The sequence below is a fragment of the Phytophthora infestans genome, genomic scaffold (genome assembly GCF_000142945.1).
Source record: "Phytophthora infestans T30-4 supercont1.35 genomic scaffold, whole genome shotgun sequence".
Classification (NCBI taxonomy): Eukaryota; Oomycota; class Peronosporomycetes; order Peronosporales; family Peronosporaceae; genus Phytophthora; species Phytophthora infestans.
Genome location: NW_003303724.1, coordinates 1179709 through 1199152, shown reverse-complemented (window position 1 = coordinate 1199152; position 19444 = coordinate 1179709). Strand labels below are relative to the sequence as shown.

Genomic DNA, 19444 nt, shown 5'->3' with positions numbered 1-19444 from the left:
CACTTGGCAACACGTGATCTCGTATCCAATTACAGAAAATCGTCAGCATATTTGGCGTCGCAGCAGCACCAAGTTTTGCTCTGCTACCGCCATATCCTGCAGTCTTCCGCAACAGCTGACGCACTTTTCGCTCTTCAAGTGCAGTCGCTGACATATACCGAAGAGGACCAGTCACTGGAGTGTTATCTTCGTCATCTAGAGTCTTAACGGCGTTAAGTTCTCGAAGTTCTTCAATATTTTTCGGCTTCTTGGAAGTCCCACTGTCTCCAGATTTGATATCTTTCACGAGTTCCACTGTCATGATGTTGTACCCTTTAAGACAAAACTGTACCCATTGGATCAACGCACGTTCAGTGCTCTCCGCTTCTTCACGAGGACTCGAAGCCAATAATTCCTCCCACGAACGACGTCCTAAGACAAGCAGCTCACTGCATGTCGTAGCCTGGACGGACGCAATTCGACGTTGTCCACGTAGGAAGAAAGCCACTTCTCCGAATAAACTACCGGGTCGTAAGAGTGGCTACAGCTGTTCCTGTAGATTTCCAGAGCACCATCCCCGTCCCTCCTTTCACAATGTAAAGTTTGTGTCCTAGATCGCCCTCCACAATAATCGTATCTCCGGGAATGTAAAGCTCCGATTTCAGCCTCACGGCGAGTCCATTGATCTGGGTTTGATTCAGAAATGGGGCGATGCAAAGATTCTGTAAAGTATTTCCGTGGAGATCCAGCATCAATTGTACGCGTAGATTCGGTGATAAATCGCTAAACGTGTCGTAGATATCCAGACCTTTAAGATAATGATGCTGGAATTTAAGATAATGCTGCACGCGGGTGCAGATACTGGAAGGTAAATCGTGATCTTTCGCGAACTGGTCGAAGTGCGACTCGCGTTCTTTTAATTCTTTTTTAGTTGCATCCATCTCCAGAAAAAGTTCCGAGAGTTCCCCCACGATATGACCCACAACAAATGCGCAGCATAGACACGTGAAAGTGGCCCAGAGCGTTCCAGGTAGTCCTAACGGCACAATTTCTCTGGACCCTACAAGTGTCAACTACAAATATCACAATAAAGGTAAGTAATTTAAATTTTCATGGAAACATGTGAAAAGTTACCGTTGTCAGTGCCCAGTAGAATGCTCGCAGGTAAAGCACGCCGGTTGATTCGTGCTCCATAACTACAATTGGGTCGTGGTGGGTCCAGTTCTTGTGGTTGTGATCGGTGTGGCAGATGAGGTAGAACACACACGCAGCCAGATGTCCCGTAAATAACAAAATAAGTACCAGTTTGATAGGACTCAGATACGCCGAAATGTTCCCTCCAGCTGAGAATTTTTGCTGCAATCGCATGATAAGCGAGTCGATCATTCCTGGGATTTGGTGGAGTCGCAGTAACCGAGGGAGTCTGCATAAACTCATAGCCAGGAAGCTACTCCCCACGTAGTACAGAGGTAGACTACTCAGTAAATCATTGCGTAACTCACGACCTGTATACGTCTCACTACGTTCCTCTCGGTATACGAGGTTCATCAAACCAACTTCTTCACACTCAAAGTAGTACAGCTTGAGGTAAATATCTGCAGCCAACAAGACGTCACCTACGAAGTCCGATGCCATGAGAAACAGTCGTGTGCCACTTGAAGGATGAGCTAGAAACCCAATACGGAACGTGACTTGGAAGGCATTATACACATCCAACGCGAGTATGATTAAGTCCCAATAGAGTCGAAGACGCAGCTTGTTGCGTTGCTTGCCCCAATTCTCCTTCTCCTCGAACATACTCGTACATTTTTCCGTATATTTCATTAAAGTCGACCTCGATTTGATGTTGTCGACCACTGCTTCGAGCGTCAACGTGTCAAAAATGTGTTGTTGTGTAGCTTGGGAGCGCAAATTTTCCATCTCAATGGGAAAATGACGCTCGATTTTTGCAACAAAAGCCGAATACGTGATGACAGAGGCATCTACGACACTTGCAGCGATGACTGTAGTGTTGAAGCTTTTCCGAAGTAAAAGCTCACACACACCGAAGCAATCTCCAGCGGATAGCGCTCCAATCGGTAATGTACCCACTCGTTTACTAAAGATATTGGCTCGTCCATTGACAACGACATACATTTCTTCACAAAGTGTACCCTCAGCGAAAAAAGGGTCTCCTCGTTGGAACAATTGACGTCGAAATAGTCCCGTCAGTTCATAGAGCAGACGTTCGTTCTGCGCATCCACAAAGAGTGGCACCTTACGTACAGACTCGGCGTGGAGGATACTGGAGATCCGATGGCGTAGTTGAGTGGGTAACCCATCGAGAAGTTCCACCTCTGATGTCACTTTTTGCTCGTACATTTGCTGGTGATAGAACTGTCGAATGCGCACTCGAACGCTCTCGGAGATACGAAAGTGCCCCAGCGTCACGTTGACAGCGTTCATTTTCTCGGAATGATGGCGACTACTGGCCGTAAGATTCGAAATGATATTGGACATAGCACCCACGACGCCGTAATTTATAATCCCTCCGAAAAATACCCACACCGCTGCAAAATAACTTTCATACGTCGAGAAAGCCACAATGTCACCGTATCCTACAGTGGTGAGTGCAACGATAGCCCAGTAAATCGAGCGCATGTACGCCATCTGCACTGTATAAATCGAATGTTCGGGGTCTTGTATCTTAAAGGTTGTGCCAATTTGTCCATACGCGTCGTACAGTGTCCATGAACAATTCCCATGAAGACCGGCGTCCCGTAAACAGCGATCACGTGTGTATTCCTCTAATATGGGCTCAAACTCGGCTTCCAACACGCTGAAACGGGCCATAAGAAACCACAGACAACCGGTCACATGAAGCAGCAACGTCACGTACAGCAGCATCGTCCCTGCCTGCTGCATTTTCGACGAGAGTCCTCGGATATGGCTGAATTCTTGGATCGTTTGTTGCAGATAGCGGGCTCGTAGAAGACGGATAAGTCGACTAATATGAAGCCACATGGTCCATCCGTGACCGCGATTTACGACAAACTCTACCACTAGCGGTAAAGGGATTATCGCCAATAGATCCAGCCACATGCCGTTCTCTCGATACGCGTCCAAGATGTAGATTGGATCACTCACTGTGATGAGCGCAAGTTGGTCTACGTACGCGAAAAACCGCGCTCGAAACGCGAAATCCACGACAAAAAACGCTTCAACTAGGATGGATGTCATGGACTGAAACGAGTATATCGACTTGGCACCGAAAGGGAATGTATCCGCGTCGAAAACGCAGTACAACGGGACCTCAAAGACCACGAAAATCAGCGAAAGCAGCCGCGCATGTTCCCAATATTTCCGAAAATTCGAACCCGGGATACGCCACGGAATCCGCTGCCGACGGACACGTACGTCACTACCGTAGGTGACGCTGTATCGCCCGCCACTGTTGTTGATATTTGCCATGGCGTCTGCGTTATCTGCCGAGCGTCCAAGCATTTTCTTCATCTTCTGCTCTTGCTGGTCGTGTCGCGCGTGCATCGAGCGCATTTCCTCCAAATGTTGGGGCGCATTTTCGCGATGAAACACGGTTAGCGTCTTGTTAAAACTGCGTTGTGGGAGTTTATACAAATCGCAATACGTCTGAGCTCGTGCTCGTTCATCGGATCGAGTAGGAAACAATAAAGAACCCTCTGCAAAGTGATCGCCAGCTTTCGCATACGCTGTTTGTGGGTGTCTCGGACCGTCGAGTTGGACACTCCCACGTAGTACAAAATACATGCCATCTGGTAGTTTCTCGATGATCCAATCTTTCGGGGAATACACACAGTATTCGATACGAAGGGCCAGCGTATTGATGAACTCAATGCTCTCTTTAGCCAGAAAGGCCACGTCCTGGATACGTTTCGTCTTTAAAACACTGTACACACTGACCTTCAAGTGTCCTGGGAGACGTTCGATCACCTCGTCATGCTGCAACGCCTGATGAGTGGCCCACGTATTTTTGTAATATCCGAGAACTCCTTCGCGTACATTTTCGGGAAAATGTCGCACTTGCATGTACTCCTTCGCACTGTCTACGTGAGCCATAAATTTCTGCATTCGAGCATTCCTGTAGCGGAAAATAAAGAGAAATGTAGCGAGAACTGCCGTGGTGAAGATGGCCCCGAGAACTTGAGCAAAAATCACATACACAGTCTCGATGTTGGTCGACGCTGCGACGTCATAGAAGCCTGCGGTCACCATCGAACGGGAGGCCCAATACACCGCTCTACCGTATTGTCGACCCACATTTGTGCCCACCAAGTAGTCGTCGATAGCCCAACACGTATACCCAGAGCCGTCTCCTGTTGGCGAGACCCCTGCGATGCCCTTTGGGACGCCGTGTTCTCCAGCTCCGGGGATTGTCGTAAGTACAGTGAGAGCTTTACTACAGAGCATGAAGTCGATACCACACTCCAGATGCGCTACAGCCATGTACCCACACGCTATCCAATGACAAGCTACAAGCCCCATTACGACAGTGTTGAAGAGAACGACGTTGCCTGTATACTCGAGTATCCGGACAACTCTCGAGCCTGTATACATGTGTTTTAGTTCGCGCATACAGCCAGGTACTCGATACAGTCGTAGTAGCTTCAATACTCGCAGTAAGTGCAGAGCGTTGGGGCCAAATGCTAACGCGAGGAGTTCTAATGGGATCATGGAAATAATTTCTAATAGGACGGGTCTTTGGATCCCGTGATGTCGATGGCTTTTTGGGATAATTGTGTTTAAAGACCATGCCACTTGCATGGAATCTCGTATACCAGAGAGGAGAGAAGCTCTACGTCCAGGTGGGTTATTGGGGCCTTTAGTAGAGCGCTGTCGCCGAGCTCCAATCGATCCAATGGCGTCTGCAGCGACGGCAGCTTGAGCTCGACGTTGAGCTGCAAATATATCCAATAGACTGGCGAACCCTGCGGTGTCTGCGAGCACGTCTAGAACTGTAAATACTGTAAGTTCGTCTGTCCAACCGGAGCTCCAGTCATCTGTAGCGTAAGGGTCAAACAGGAAGCCGATACGCAGCGGAATCGACACGAAGACGTAGAATAACTCCAACACGACCATCCCGATGAACCAGCTGCGCTTTCTTCGTCGAAAGAAGAAGAACATTCTTGCCAGGGGGCTTTTCCATTGTGTCTGCTGCCACACTTCACCCGCGGGTATGGAGGACACTGCTCGCTCTCTGACGGTCGACATCTTGGCCATATTGAGCTACGAGTTGACTATTGGGAACATTGCACGGAGGGGGGTTACCGTCTAAAAATGGGTGAAATGAAATTTTTACTTTAGCTTTTCTTTTCAAAAAAAGTGAAAGTTTGTTTTTAGCTTTTTGAGCTACCGGTTAGATGACCTATCTTCGGTTTGTGGAACCGGTAGCGTTAGCTTGAGTCGAACACACAAAATTTGTGTGTCATTTAATGCCACAGCCCTACCTTATTCCGTTATTGATTGCGACACCTTGACAGCAGCAACAGTGCCGCCAGCTACTACGCCGAGTCCGAGTAGAACTACGAGAGCTTTTGCCCACTTGGGCAGCGGCTCGTGATTCTCAACTGCATGAAGGATCTGGGACGACTGACCAGAAGGAGTGGAATGCAGAAGATTCGACATCGCAGCGAAGTTCGGCGCCATTCTTTCTTCTTCGTTCGGTTGCTGTCTTCGAAGATGGCGCCGGTTGTTGACATTGCCGACGCGATTCGTGATCGAAGAGGGAGTCACGTTGTCTGTCAGGGCTTCTGTGAAGCTCGTGCAACACCACAGGAACGAAGCGATGAAGACAATTATAAGTCGCATTCTGGACATGTGAAGCTTCGTGTAGAATGATTCTTCAAATGACGGCAAAGCACGGTGTTTACAGTAATTCTTGATTACGCATATGGATTAGTCACGGAACTAAGCACTAATTTTGAATCCACGAAAATTTAAAAGAAAAGTCCACACCTTTAGGGAAATAAATATCTGTACAATCATACCGGTACACCAATATTTAAATAAAAAGACCAAACGTACCAAAGTGAACGACACGACAAGCCATAGTCACGAGCATCCAGATCATTAGTTTCCCTTGAACCAGAGGCATTTGTGTTTCCAAAACGAACGCTAATCGATAGAGCACATTCATACCGCACTTGCGACTAATAAGCGCCGCCAACAGCCAGAACGATGCCACTTGCAAAAGGCCAAAGAGAAACACTACAGTGGCGGTGTGATTAACATTCTGATGGGTCAAATTTCTCAACTCGGTGTGATATTCTGCGTTCGGAAAATTCACATATAGTTGCCGTAGAAAAGAGGAATAAAAGCCTCTAAGTAGGCCGAGAGAACCAAACACTCCAGTGTGTATAACACCTCCAGCGTCTCGTGAAGGATAGCGGAGTGCTGAGCATCACGACTGGCGCCTATTCCATGGCATCTCTCAATGTTTGCGGTTGGTAGAACTGCGCTGAGATGTCGTCGTACACAAAGTAGTCGCGCATTTTTCTTTTGGGGGACGCTATTCAAAATGCTACACATGGGCCCCTCACTAGGCCAGTGATTATTTGTATGCGAAACACTTTTTTCTAGCTTGGCGAGGAGATTATTATCTTCTGGCGACAAACGATACGTCAGACAGGACCGCACACGTACGTGCTCAATCCATTGAGTAGCAAATTTGTCTTGATTTCGGCAAAGAAAACAGAGCAACGAAAGTAAATTTTGGCTTCCAAAACTGTTCGTTACTTTGTATAGGCGTTGTAAGATCGTCGCCGAAGTTTGATCATAACCATGGCGGTTTGAGCAAAGTCAGTTCCAATGAGGATCAACATGGTATGGATACTTGAGGCACTATCCATGAACGTGGCCAAGTACAGTGCGTTGTAGAAATCCACTGTAAAAATCACAGCTTCAGGTGTCAAGTCTTCCAGACTCTTGGTTATTCGCAATACGACGTTCTTGGCTACCAGTTTAATGGCTGGCTGGAGAAGAGCTACCGGTAGAGCAAAATGAGTTGAAGCCGCTTTGTGGAACAGCAGTTGATAGGCTGGATAGACCATGCCCATGGTCTTTTGCGGGAAAAACTAACGAGGGCCCGCCCTCACACAAAACGGGCAGAGGTATTACCGGTACTGCTACCGGTACAGCGTTACCGTACTGTAACCGGTACAGCGTTGCCAACCAGACGAAAGGTTGTTAACATATTGAAAGGTTGTAAGAGTACCATTACTGTGGATGGGGTTGCCGTCTGGCGTGTACAGGAGCTCAGTAGCGAGTACCACAAACCAAGTTACCGTACAATGGAGAAGGAGAAACCCCCGCTCTTTTTACTTCCACCTCCACCTGAAGCCAACTACTCGTCTCATGACGAAGCAGAAGCCGCAGTACATGCATGAACCTTAAGCCACGGCTTTAATGTATCTCGACGCCGTGTACGCTACAACGATGATGGAGACGTTTGGGTGCGAAATTATGAGTGTGACCGAGCCGGTGTGCCCAAGAACACACAGAATCTAACTGAATCCGACCGTCAGCGCCCTTTGCGGGGATCAAAGCGCTCAGAGTGCCCTATGAGAATTGGTATCCGTGCAGCGAGCAAACAGCACCCGACTGGGCCCTGGAAAATCGTTCACACGGCACGAAGCTCACACCACAACTGCAGCGGGGCTGCCGTAGCTTTAGCGTCAGAGGAAGACGTTCGACTCAAAGAGTCACTAATACTAAGTTCCTTATCCAAAGGACACTTACAGCCCAAGACCAGGGCTCAAAGTTAATACCTTAACTTTTATGCTTCAAAACCAGAAGTGTTTTATTTACTATTATTGCGGCCAAGCCGCCTAGGGGTAAATGTATCTCTTTAACTATCTAGCATAGTTAAACCTAATCAAATGCATAACGTGTGGCTTTCAGCTAACGTACTGAGAGACCTTGTTAACTCTCCAACTTATGTACTGAGAGTTTGTTAACTCTCCGGGTACTTCGTACCCCTGTGTGCTCCACACCATGTAACCCCGTTACACTCTCCCCCACTAAGATGAGAACATTCCGTTCTCGAAACTCTCCTCAGCGAGGTCACGTCTTGTTAAGACGGCGGAGGTTACTACACCTCACACCAGCGTTGTACAGCTCCGTGAGCTCACAAACGCCTACGCATCGTTGATGCCCAACTTCTCGTCGTCGGCCCACGGCCCAATGCTCCAAGCGCAGCGCGCATCTTGCTCTCAAGCGGTCTCAGACCTACGCTCGCGCTCCGCGCCTACTCCAAGAGCTGCAAGCCGCTTAGAGCAATGCTCTTGACTCATTCGAGTCGTCGACAACAGCTCAGCGGTTGAACACTCGCTTCACAAGCGATAGGTCCGTGGTTCAAACTCACTAGGGCACAGCCCTGTCGTTCCATGAACGATCGCTCACGCTTGGACAAGCTTAAGGGCAACACCCTTTTAGCTCAATGGTTGAGCGTTGGCTTTGAGAGCCACAGGTCGGTGGTTCGAGCCCACCAGTGCACAGCCCTGTCGTTCCATGAACGATTGTTCACGCTTGGACAAGCTTAAGAGCAATCCGCTTTTAGCTCAGTGGTCGAGCGCTGGCTTTGAAAGCCACAGGTCGGTGGTTCAAATCCACCCGGGCGCAGCCCTCTCATACCATGAGTAGTCCGTTCTCGGACTGACGTACGGGCATCGCCCTTGTAGCTCAATGGTAGAGCTCCGGCATGTCAAGCCAAAGGCCAGTGGTTCGATCCCCGTGCGGGACACCACTTTCGCTGTTACAGCGCATCCACATTTGGATCATGCTCATCGAGCAAGTTGTTTCAAAACAACTATGCGTCTATCGAGACGCTTGTGCCTGAACCTTGTTCAGCACAACACGAAGCACCTGCTTCCTTCGGGACCATGTCCCTAACACTACGAGGTCTCTCCACCTCCTGCTCCCGCTGCGAGCACCGCTCATACGTACCGAGCTGGCTGCTGCAGCCACTGGTCAGAGCCTGAGCTCAACTACTGACCTCATCGCTTCGTGCGACAGCGTCGCCACTCTAGTGGGAGGCGCCCAGCGCCTGGCGACGCTGTCGCACGCCATGGTGGCGCTTCGGCACATGATGTGCCCGGTCGTAAGCGTCAACGACGTCAAGGGCAATCTTGCCGGAGGATAACCTCAAACTCCCATGAGTTCTGTGAGTGAGGGTAACCCCTCCACTTCACTAAGTACTGGGTACGACCCTGGCGTCTACGCCACGCCACAAGGCGTTCCACGTGAAAGTGGAGCTCACCATGCTCATCGAGCAGAGCAGGAGGAGGTCTTGCCTCAGCTGGGCTCTCGCGGGGAGAGTCAGCACTTGCCGGAAACGGCGTCTGCGTCCATACGACGCCGGCGTCCACGACGCGAACGTATACCGCCCATCGGTCGATCTCGAAGAGATGATCCACCTTGTGGATAGGTTAGAGCCACCACTGTTGACTCACAACCAGGTCTCGGACCTTGAGCGTCCAGCTGCTCGGCTGAACGTTCAGCTTGCCTTGCTCCTGCATCTCGAGCACTTCGCTCCGCGACCTGTGGCTCTGCCACATGCTGTTGATCAGCCACCTGTGGATCCACCACTTGCTGTCGTTCAGCCTCCCGTGGCTCTACCACCTGCTGCCCTGCAGCTGTCCGTGGCCCAGCCACCGTTGGTGCCAACGCCTCCGCGCTCACCTGAGCAGGGTCTTGGTATGGCTTAAGCAAGCCGACATAGAAGACCGGATGCGTGCGCATCTTCTTCGGAAGGTTGAGCGTATACGCTAGGCCCTTCCTGGCCACGACCTTGAACGGTCCTATGAACCGAGGTCTTAACTTCGTCTTGAAGACTGCAGACACTGCATGAGTAGGTAGGTTTTTAGCGTTTAATAAAACTTGGTCACCGACCTCAAACCTCTCAACATTGCTTCTGCCCTTGGCATCTGCATGTTCCTTTTGCGTGTCTTGGCTTTCAGCCATAGCGTCGCGTACTTGACGCATTACGCTCAGTCTCAAAGAGACAAAGTCATCGACTTGCTTGCGAACCGCAACAGGGCTGACATCAGCTAGCCGCTCGGCTATCCCTCCCCCACCAAGCCCTGAGCCACTGCGTGGCGGCGTCAGTGGGACGCGAGGGTTAACCAAGCCGTTCACATAGAACGGAGTGTAGCCTGTCGAGGCGTGCACTGCATTTATTTAATGCGAACTCAACGAGTGGGAGCATCTGGCTCCAGCGTTTTGGCGCCTCAGCGCATACGCTTCGGAGGGTATCCTCCACAACGCGATTCACGCGTTCGGTTTGACCATCGGTCTGCGGATGGTCCGCCGTGGACATGTCCAAACGAGTGCCGAGCACTCTGAAGAGGGACGTCCAGAACTTCGCGGTGAAGCGCGGATCTCGATCCGAGACAATTGCCTCAGGCAAGCCATGTTGGCGAAAGACTCGGTCTAAAAACAGCAAAGCTGTACCTTCACCATCAATGGTGTCCGGCACTGCCGCTAAATGAGCCATCTTGCTCAATCGGTCTACAAAGACCACTATACCTGTGTTTCCCGCCTTATCCTTGGGAAGGCCAAACACAAAGTCCATACTCATGGACTGCCAGCATCCCTTGGGGACAGGCAAACTCGCCAATGGCGCTGCCGTTCTCGGCGCGGACTTTGTCCGTTGACACGTCTCACACGTGCGTACATAGGTGCCGACCCACTTATACATCTTGGGCCACCAGTACATCGAGCTCACCGAGCCATAGGTCTTCTCCCGACCTAAGTGCCCGCCCACGGGCGTATCATGAACCTCATAGAGGATTCGATACTTTAGATCCTCATCATGAGGAACGACTACACGAGGGTTATCCTCAGCGTCGGTGCTGTAGTACAGCAGGCCGCCATCGAGTGAGTATCGATGCAGCCTCGCGCGTAAGCGCCCAGACAATTCCTTGTCAGAGTCTTTAAACTCTTCGCTCCCAAGAGCCCGTAGCAGCGCTACGCACATGTCGTCTTGTGCATACGCTCCGCGTATCAAGTCAGGCACTGACGACGTCACTGTCGTGACATGAGCTAACTCGTAGTCCGGCCTGCGCGAGAGCGCATCGGCCACTACATTAAGCCGCCCCGGCTTGTACTTCACCTCGAAGTTATACTCGGCAAAGAAGGAAAGCCATCTTGCCATTCTCTGAGAGAGATGAGGCGACTGTGTCGCAGTGCGTAACGACGCATGATCAGTAAAGATCACAAAAGGCTTAGAGCCTAGCAGGTGTACCCTGAATTTGACTAGAGCATACTTCATTGCAAGTAGCTCTTTGTCATGAACTGGATAGTTCTTCTCTGCAGCTTTGAGCTGGCGAGACTCAAACGCGATCACGCGTTCACGCCCTTCGGCGTCTGCTTGTAGTAAAGCACAACCGATTGCAAAATCGGAGGCGTCACAGACGACGCTAAACGGACTATCCGGGTCCGGTAGCGCAAGGATCGGAGCCTGGAGAAGGCTCTCCTTCACAGCCTCAAAGGCTCCGTCGTGCTCGACGTTCCAGCACCATGGTGCGTCCTTCTTAAGGAGATCTGATAATGGCCGAGCCATCTCCGCGTAGTTCGCACTGTACTTGTGCAAGTAATTGGCTAAGCCTAGCCACTTGCGTAAGTCTTTTTGGTTCTTGGGAACCGGCCAGTCCACGATGGCCTTGACTTTGGCAGGATCTGCCCGTAAGCCACGCTTCCCAATGAAGCACCCGAGAAAAGGTATCTCCTCCGCGCCAAAGACGCACTTGTCCAAGTTGGCATACAACTTATTAGTGCGCATGCACTCGAGCACCGCTCGCAAGTGGTCAATGTGGTTATCCACGTCTGACTTTCCGTGCTCGGCACGACTATGGACGAATATATCGTCAAAGTACGTTTGAGCGTACGCCCGGTGGGGCCTAAACAGCTGCGTCACAAGACGATTGAACGTTGCTGGTGCGTTCGACAGCCCCTGGGGCATCACCAGCCACTCCCAGAGCATACCGCTCGGAGTACTCACCGCTGTCAGCGGAATGTCGCTCGCTCTCATGAGCAATTGGTAGTAGCCATCGACCAAGTCGAGCGCGCTGTACAGCGTACAGCCTACCATGTTGTTCTGCAGAACATCCTTGCGAGGAATCGGCGTTTGCGCCGGGATAGTGGCCGCATTTAGCTTGTTAAAAGCATGAACAATGCGCCACTTGCCGTTCGGCTTTCTGACACAGAACGTGGGTGTCGAGTGCGGAGACTTACTCTCACGCACCATCCCTGCCTCGTGCTTCGCACGGAAGAATGCGTCAATGACGTCACACTGCTCTCTCGGCAAAGGCCATTGCCTTGTTACGCAGTATTTGGTTCCAGGAACCAGGTCAATCTCATGACACACGCCTCGATCCGGAGGCAGGCCCGTCGGTGGGTCTTTTGAGACAACGTCTCCATACTCCTTCACCACCGGGTAGAAGGGATCCGAAGGATCTTTGAGGATCGCCGATCCACTTCTTGCGCTCAGCGCCTTCTTGGTGTCCTCTAGGACCGTGTCGTCCACGACGGATGAGGAGTTCAACTCCTTCTCAGGTCCCAGCAAGACCACCTCGGCTAGCTCGCCTGCCTTTAAGGCTTCGCCGAACTCGGCAATGGACATCTCGTCCAGCTCTAGCAGAGCATCTGCAGCGGGCAGAGTATCAAGGCTGATATCGCCTTCTACCTCCCCCGTCACTCCGTTCACGAGTGTATACAGCTGTTCACAGCAATCACGTGGAGCATCACCGCTCGTCACGTTGGACACATCGTCCGACGTCGAAGACGTCACAGACGCCCTGCGTCTTCTTCTCCTCTCCCTCCGCGACCGAGCCCGGCCGGATGAGGGCGGTGTGGCGACATCTCCGTCACCACCACCGGGTGCAGCAGCACCATCACTCCTCGAAGAGGATACAGTGTCTCGCAAGACACTCGGCTGAAAGCCAAGAGGTTCTTGACCTTCACACAGTGAACTAGGTGTCACTTCACCTGCATCTCCTGGGCCACGCCCATGATGCCTCGACTCGCAGTCGACCGCGACCCTCGGGTCACGCAGCGGTAGGTCATCGACCAGGTTCATACCACTCAGTGGATTACGCGCCACTCCGCGCTCGTCCTCACCAGGACCCAGCAGTTGGTCATTGACCTGACCTGCACCGCTCCGCGGATAACGTGCCGCACCACGTACGCCCTCAGGGCAAACAGCAACCTCGTTGCTAACAATTTCGGACATACCAATGTCCAGCACTACGGCCGCCTCGGCCTCGTGCTCGCGCCAAAAGCGCTTCTGCTTCCTAGCAGAGGTGGGTTCATGACTCACCAAAGCTCCACTAGGAGCAGGGTGCGACGCACCCAGCGTTTTCGACTTCCAGTCGATCCATGGCTCATGGCGTTCCAGCCATGCCATGCCAAGGATGAGGTCATACCTCGCATCCAGGTCTAAGACCAAGCAGCGTTCCACGCTATCGAAGTTCTCAAACTTCACTCCAAGGTCGACAGAGACCTTCGACACAGTCACCAGTGTCCCCGTCGCGAGACGGACAGAGATCGTATCTCTCGTTGGCACTTCCAGTGCCTCAGCATACAGCTGACTCCCTTCTAGGGTGGAGCGACGGGCGTAGTTGCCCGAGGCTCCCGAGTCAATCAAGACTCTCCATGGCTTTGCAAAGCCCTTCACGTTCGCTTGAACGACCAGCAAGCCCGGCTTGCACACACTCTTCTCGTAAGAGAGCTCAGCTCTCTTCGGGGCTGAGCCCCGTTGCCCTCTACCTCTTCGAGGTACAACAGAACTCAGTTCTTCCCCAGTAGGCCGCCCCGCGCCTACTGGGAAATGCCGTTTCCCGGCGATGACCCGGAGGGTTGGCTCGCCGGAGCCACGCGCTTCTTGCGCAGAGGGCAATATGCCCTCAAGTGCTTAGTGCTATTGCACACAAAGCATCGGCGGATGCCGGCACGCTGCTCCGCAGCAAGAAGCTCCGCTTCTTCATCTTCAGCATAGCTGAGGTCCATCGGCTCTGGACCGCTCGAAGAGCTTGCGCTACCAGCGCTCCAACCAGATCGAGCCGACCTGAAGTTGTGCTCGGCATTTAATGCCGCATTCACCGCCTCTTCGAAAGAGTTAGGGTGTACACGGAACACTTCCGTTCGAGCTGCGCTCACACGAAGTCCCTCCATGAACACGGTCACGCTGACCAGTTCTGGAAGAGGGTCCGCCGCCATTCCGGCGATAAGAGCTCTCAACTCTTGGACATAGTCCAATAACTCCTTCTTACCCTGGCGGGTAGCAAGGAACTTCGACCGGATACGGTACGCCTGATTAGGCGGCGCGAACACGCGCGAAAGCTGTTGCTTCAGCTGATCCCAAGTGGGAAATGCAGCGTCAACAGACGTGCCGCACGTTAGTGCCCATTCGCGAGCGCGACCTCCAAGCCTGGAGATAGCCAGCGCCACGCGCTGATGCTCAGACTGGAGCAGGGCCGATCCCATGGCCATCTCGACCTCACGGGTCCAGAGAAGGAGATTCTCTCCATCCTTCCCCTCGAAGGTTTTTACGCTCACCATGAGCGGTTTCAGTCTCATAGACTCTTCACGCGTCATCGACGCCGCCGCCGTTGCGGCGCTCATCTTCTCTTGGACATGCTCCAAGAGCGCGTTCTCGTAGCGGGAGAACGATTCCAGCCTGGCAGTGACCGCCTCTGGACCTTGCGATGCAAGATGAGCCACGCCCTCCGGGCCAAGCAAGGACATAAGCTTAGTAAGCGCGTCCTGCTGCGCCGGGGGCAAATTCGCGAACACGGGGTGTTCCATCCTCGCAGAGGATATAGTCAACCGACTCAGGAGCGGGATTGACTACAAGTGCTACCAAGTGCAGCGGGGCTGCCGTAGCTTTAGCGTCAGAGGAAGACGTTCGACTCAAAGAGTCACTAATACTAAGTTCCTTATCCAAAGGACACTTACAGCCCAAGACCAGGGCTCAAAGTTAATACCTTAACTTTTATGCTTCAAAACCAGAAGTGTTTTATTTACTATTATTGCGGCCAAGCCGCCTAGGGGTAAATGTATCTCTTTAACTATCTAGCATAGTTAAACCTAATCAAATGCATAACGTGTGGCTTTCAGCTAACGTACTGAGAGACCTTGTTAACTCTCCAACTTATGTACTGAGAGTTTGTTAACTCTCCGGGTACTTCGTACCCCTGTGTGCTCCACACCATGTAACCCCGTTACAACAACCACGTGCCCTCTCGTGACGCCCGGGTTCATGCAGCGCATCGTCGCCGGGCTGCAGCTTCCACAACTGTTGTTGTCGCTGACACTGCTAGTGACCTAGTTAGTCTACAAACTGCTGCTGGTATCTCTGTATCAGACATTCAAGCCACGCTTCTTGCTGTCGACCCCAACTCTCTAGTGATCGCAAAGGATATTGCAAACGCCAAGAATGCGACGCGCCGCCATGAACTGGCTAGCCACACCTCGATCGAGGCTTTGTTTGAGCTGCTCAATAAACACAAGTTCTTTCATCGATGGACAACAAACCCAGAGACTCACCAGCTCAGACACCTCTTTTGGGCTCATCCTGCAACGACCGCATTGTACCGGCAGCATTGTGGAGTATTGATAACCGATTGTACCTACAACACAAACCAGTACAAGTTGCCATTGCTCAATGTGATTACAATTACTGGGGCAAACACAGTACTGCCTGTTGCTCAATGCTGGCTGCCAGGAGAGACCGAGGAGGATTACGTCTGGGCATTCAACATGCTACAACTTTTGCTGGTGGAGAATGAGATTGACCAGCCCCGCGTGATATTAACGGATCGCGATTTAGCTTGTATGAACGCCCTCGATAGGGTGTTCCCTGACGTACCTTCAATGGTGTGTAGGTGGCATATGGTGAAGAACGTGGAAGCTAAAACAAGATTGCATCTCGGGCAGGTTGATGTCGTCAACCCCGCTCCTGGGCAACCGAGGAAAGAAAACTCCTGGGAAACCGATTCATTTATGTCGACATTCTTCGAAGCGATTGATGCAGAGACTGCAGAAGCCTTTGAAGCCAAATGCAGAGAGTTACAGCTGAAGTCGAAGGTAGTTTCGGACTACCTCGACCTACACTGGTGGAAGTATAAGACACGAATCGTAAAATACTGCACCAACAGCTACCGACACTACGGTATCCGAGATACATCCACTGTGGAAGGCACACACGCGACAGTGAAGGCGAGATTAAAGTCAAGCCACGGAGATCTGTACACGGTTTTCAAGTCTCTACTAAGTTGGTGGGTTGCTGCGGCATCACGAACAAGTTGGTTGTATGAGTACAACGCCACTAGTGCGCCATATCTTTTGCAGAAAAACCGATACGCTCGTGTTGTTCGCGTAATTACGGTGTGGGCTCTCACGGCTACACATGAGCTGTGGCGCGACGCTCAGAAGATTGTCAATTCTCGGACGAAGCAGTCTGTTTGCTCTGGTGTTTTTCGTGGTGTACATGGACGACCATGTCTCCACCAATTAATTGCAGTCATTGAGTCGAACGGTGAACGATGTCTTGTTCCGGAAGACTTCGACAAACACTGGTGGGTCCGACACGACAGCATCGAGGTATCGGAATCGCGGATTCAGGAACCTGCACCGATCCGGCAAAACCGACGCGCATCATCTACACAGCGATCACACAAGGCCAACCATGGCACTTTCGATACAGCGCGGGAACCGACTTACAGCGAGAGGGTAGACCAAAATCATTCAGCATCCCCGCCACAACACGCTTCGACCCCTTCAAGACTTGAAATTGTTGGCACTCACTAGACCTCTGCGTTCTTAGAGCCGTATCTCCCGGCACGATCATGGGGGTATGCAGGGCGCACTCCATACGCAGCCACAGATGAAAACAGAGCTGTCAATACCTACCACTGTTTGATGGATGCACAAGGCTTCAGTTGTTAAGAAGGCTGTCACCTTCGCTAAATTTGTATATCTGTTTTTTTCTTTATTAAAATACACATCGAGATACTGAAATGCGGTGCAATTTTTGCAATGATATCAAACAAGTTGAAGTGTTCAAAACACTTCAACAAAGTCTCTAGAAAATTGAATAAAAAATATTATAAAAATAACAATATAAATTGAATTGAGCTATTGGGTTAAGAGTGTTTGCGGCTAATGTGACTCCTCAAACTACTTTTCACTGCAAACGATTTTTGGCACAGATCACACGAGTAGGTTCCCTTTGCGTTCTGTAGTTGCTGCCGAATCACCCGGTGTTGTTGTCCGACTGGGTTAGATAAGCAAAAGTAGCGATGGTTACGCATTCGATTGGAAGATGCATCAGCGTAACCGCAGTATTGACAGGTAAAACTTGAGGTTAAAGCAGACATGACAATATCAGGTACCCACGAAACACCTTCAAATTGCAAGTAGCAGTGGACTCTGTAGTTGTGCTGTGAATAGCTTACTCCAGCGTGAAGAAGATCGCCCCGAAAAACAATGCAGTAACCAATAGGGATATCCACCAACCGGGATCGCTCCTCGCGTGCCACAGTGTAACATCCGGCGTAAACTCTTAATTGTGTACCACTTTCGAGCGCGACGACGACACTAGCTGGAATGCTGCGGGGAAAACGCATCTTGACAGCTTCCACGTCGCTACTTGTGAAGTCTGCATGCGGTCCTTGCTCAGGCCCACCAGGGCGCGAGTACAAAAATGAATAAACTTGTGCTCGAAAGTTTGCATCAACTAGTGTAACCACCTCCTCAATTTTCCTGTGGAGCTTTTTCATCTGTGGCGAAAGACAATTTTGACGTGATTGGCTTCGGAATGTGTCGTCTTCTTCGCCACCCACCTCACGGAAAACACTAATATAATCAGATCGTCTTGCTTGTCGAAGCACACATGAAATAGTTGCTTGCGTGAGATTGAGGGGCAGCACTAGATAGCCGTCGGGCGGAAACTCAAGTCTTGGGTTGGAAGCCATTTGAAGACTGAAGCTGTTTTCGTTCAGATAGCACTTTGGAAGATCTATTTACGTCACAAGCTGTGAATTGCATCACTAACGATTTTTTTGCATCACTAACGGTCTTTTTGCATCACTAACGGCTGCGTCACTAACGGTCTATTTGCAGCACTAACGGTAATACCTCTGCCCGTTTTGTGTGAGGGCCCTCTCTAGGAGGGCCCTCGTTAGTTTTTCCCGTCTTTTGCGCGCCGATAAAATAAATAGGCATCTTACAGTTTTTACCCAACAAAATGTACAGCAGAGTAAATAACGGGACGTAGAAAGACGGAGTCATCGTGATGTAGAAGAACGGAATCGGAAAGAAGATATACGCGGAGACTGCCCATACTTGCAGCTGTGTGGAGCAAGGAGAGGATTGTCATGAAGATAACCAATTGGCGCCATGTTAGTGTGAATCCATCGACCATGAAAGTTACTTGGACCAGAAATGTATTCGCCGTGACTGCTGAGATAATTGCCAGTCGAAGCCCAAAATCCATAGTTTACGCTCCATCCTTCGGTGGAATCTTGCAGCGGTAGGAGCCCTTGAAGTATGATCAGTGTTATCATTGGCACTGGCGTCCCGATGCAGACTAAAAGAGCGCGAAACAAAGATGTCTTCCGTGAGTATTCTTCAAACGCCAACGCTCTCTCTACAGAGTATTTCCCGCCATAGTAGCTAACTTGAAGAGATGCCAGATGTTCTGCAGTCGCGTGGATACAGCGTAGACCCATGTACAAGAAGGAGGGATAGAATGTGTTTCACTTCGAAGCTCAACACCATCGCTTGGTGTCACTGAAGACATTTTTGAAACTAAGCTATTTTTGTCAGCAGTGTGCCAAAACATTTATAGAATCTGCTGTAGATGAAATATGCGAGAGCAAGGAAAATGAGGGCTATAACGTAACAAGAATGGTACTACCGGTAAATTGTTTAATCGTACAGTATTGCACCCCGTTTTTCGCGGGGGTGGACCGTATAAAATTTGCAAATAAATCAGACTGTAGCCTACAAACAATAGTTCATTTAGATTCAGTATCATCACATCCGGAAGTTTATTAAAGGTCCAAGGGCGCGAAAACGGGGTGCAGTACTGTACGAAGTACATGTATATCTGTTCACCGAAACAGACAAATCTGTGGGAATCGATCTAGTCGAAGCTAAAAAGGTTAGGATGGCAATTCAAGCGACCTAAAGGGCTATCCAGCCAAAACCGATACTTCACGCCAGAAGGCTGGTCAAGAAGACCAAACGCTACGCATCTTGTCGACTACTTCGATGGGCCAGATGAAGTATGGAAGCATTTACCCGTGGAATGTATGTCGATTGGATGGTACTGACCTACAATCTAGTGGCTAATATTCAAAAGTTTTGTATGATGAGGTTCCTCCTGCCAAGCGATCCGCATCTGCATCGGCGCCTGTTGAGAAGCAGCTGAACATGGAACCTGCTGCAT

The 19444-nt window shown here is 50.7% G+C and overlaps 2 protein-coding genes across 2 annotated transcripts; both read right to left on the bottom strand.

The window, feature by feature from the left end:
* Window positions 1-191: 191 nt before the first annotated feature.
* PITG_15319 (Voltage-gated Ion Channel (VIC) Superfamily) lies at window positions 192-5073 on the bottom strand (the record flags this gene model as incomplete). The annotated part of the gene is made up of 4 exons (XM_002898715.1): window positions 192-202; window positions 262-442; window positions 525-1052; window positions 1114-5073. 4 exons carry the CDS (start codon window positions 5071-5073, stop codon window positions 192-194), a joined length of 4680 nt encoding a protein of 1559 aa, XP_002898761.1.
* A 369-nt stretch (window positions 5074-5442) lies between these two features.
* On the bottom strand, window positions 5443-5802 carry PITG_15318 (secreted RxLR effector peptide protein, putative; the record flags this gene model as incomplete). Its single annotated transcript, XM_002898714.1, has 1 exon — window positions 5443-5802. One exon carries the CDS (start codon window positions 5800-5802, stop codon window positions 5443-5445), a length of 360 nt encoding a protein of 119 aa, XP_002898760.1.
* Between the last annotated feature and the right edge of the window lie 13642 nt (window positions 5803-19444).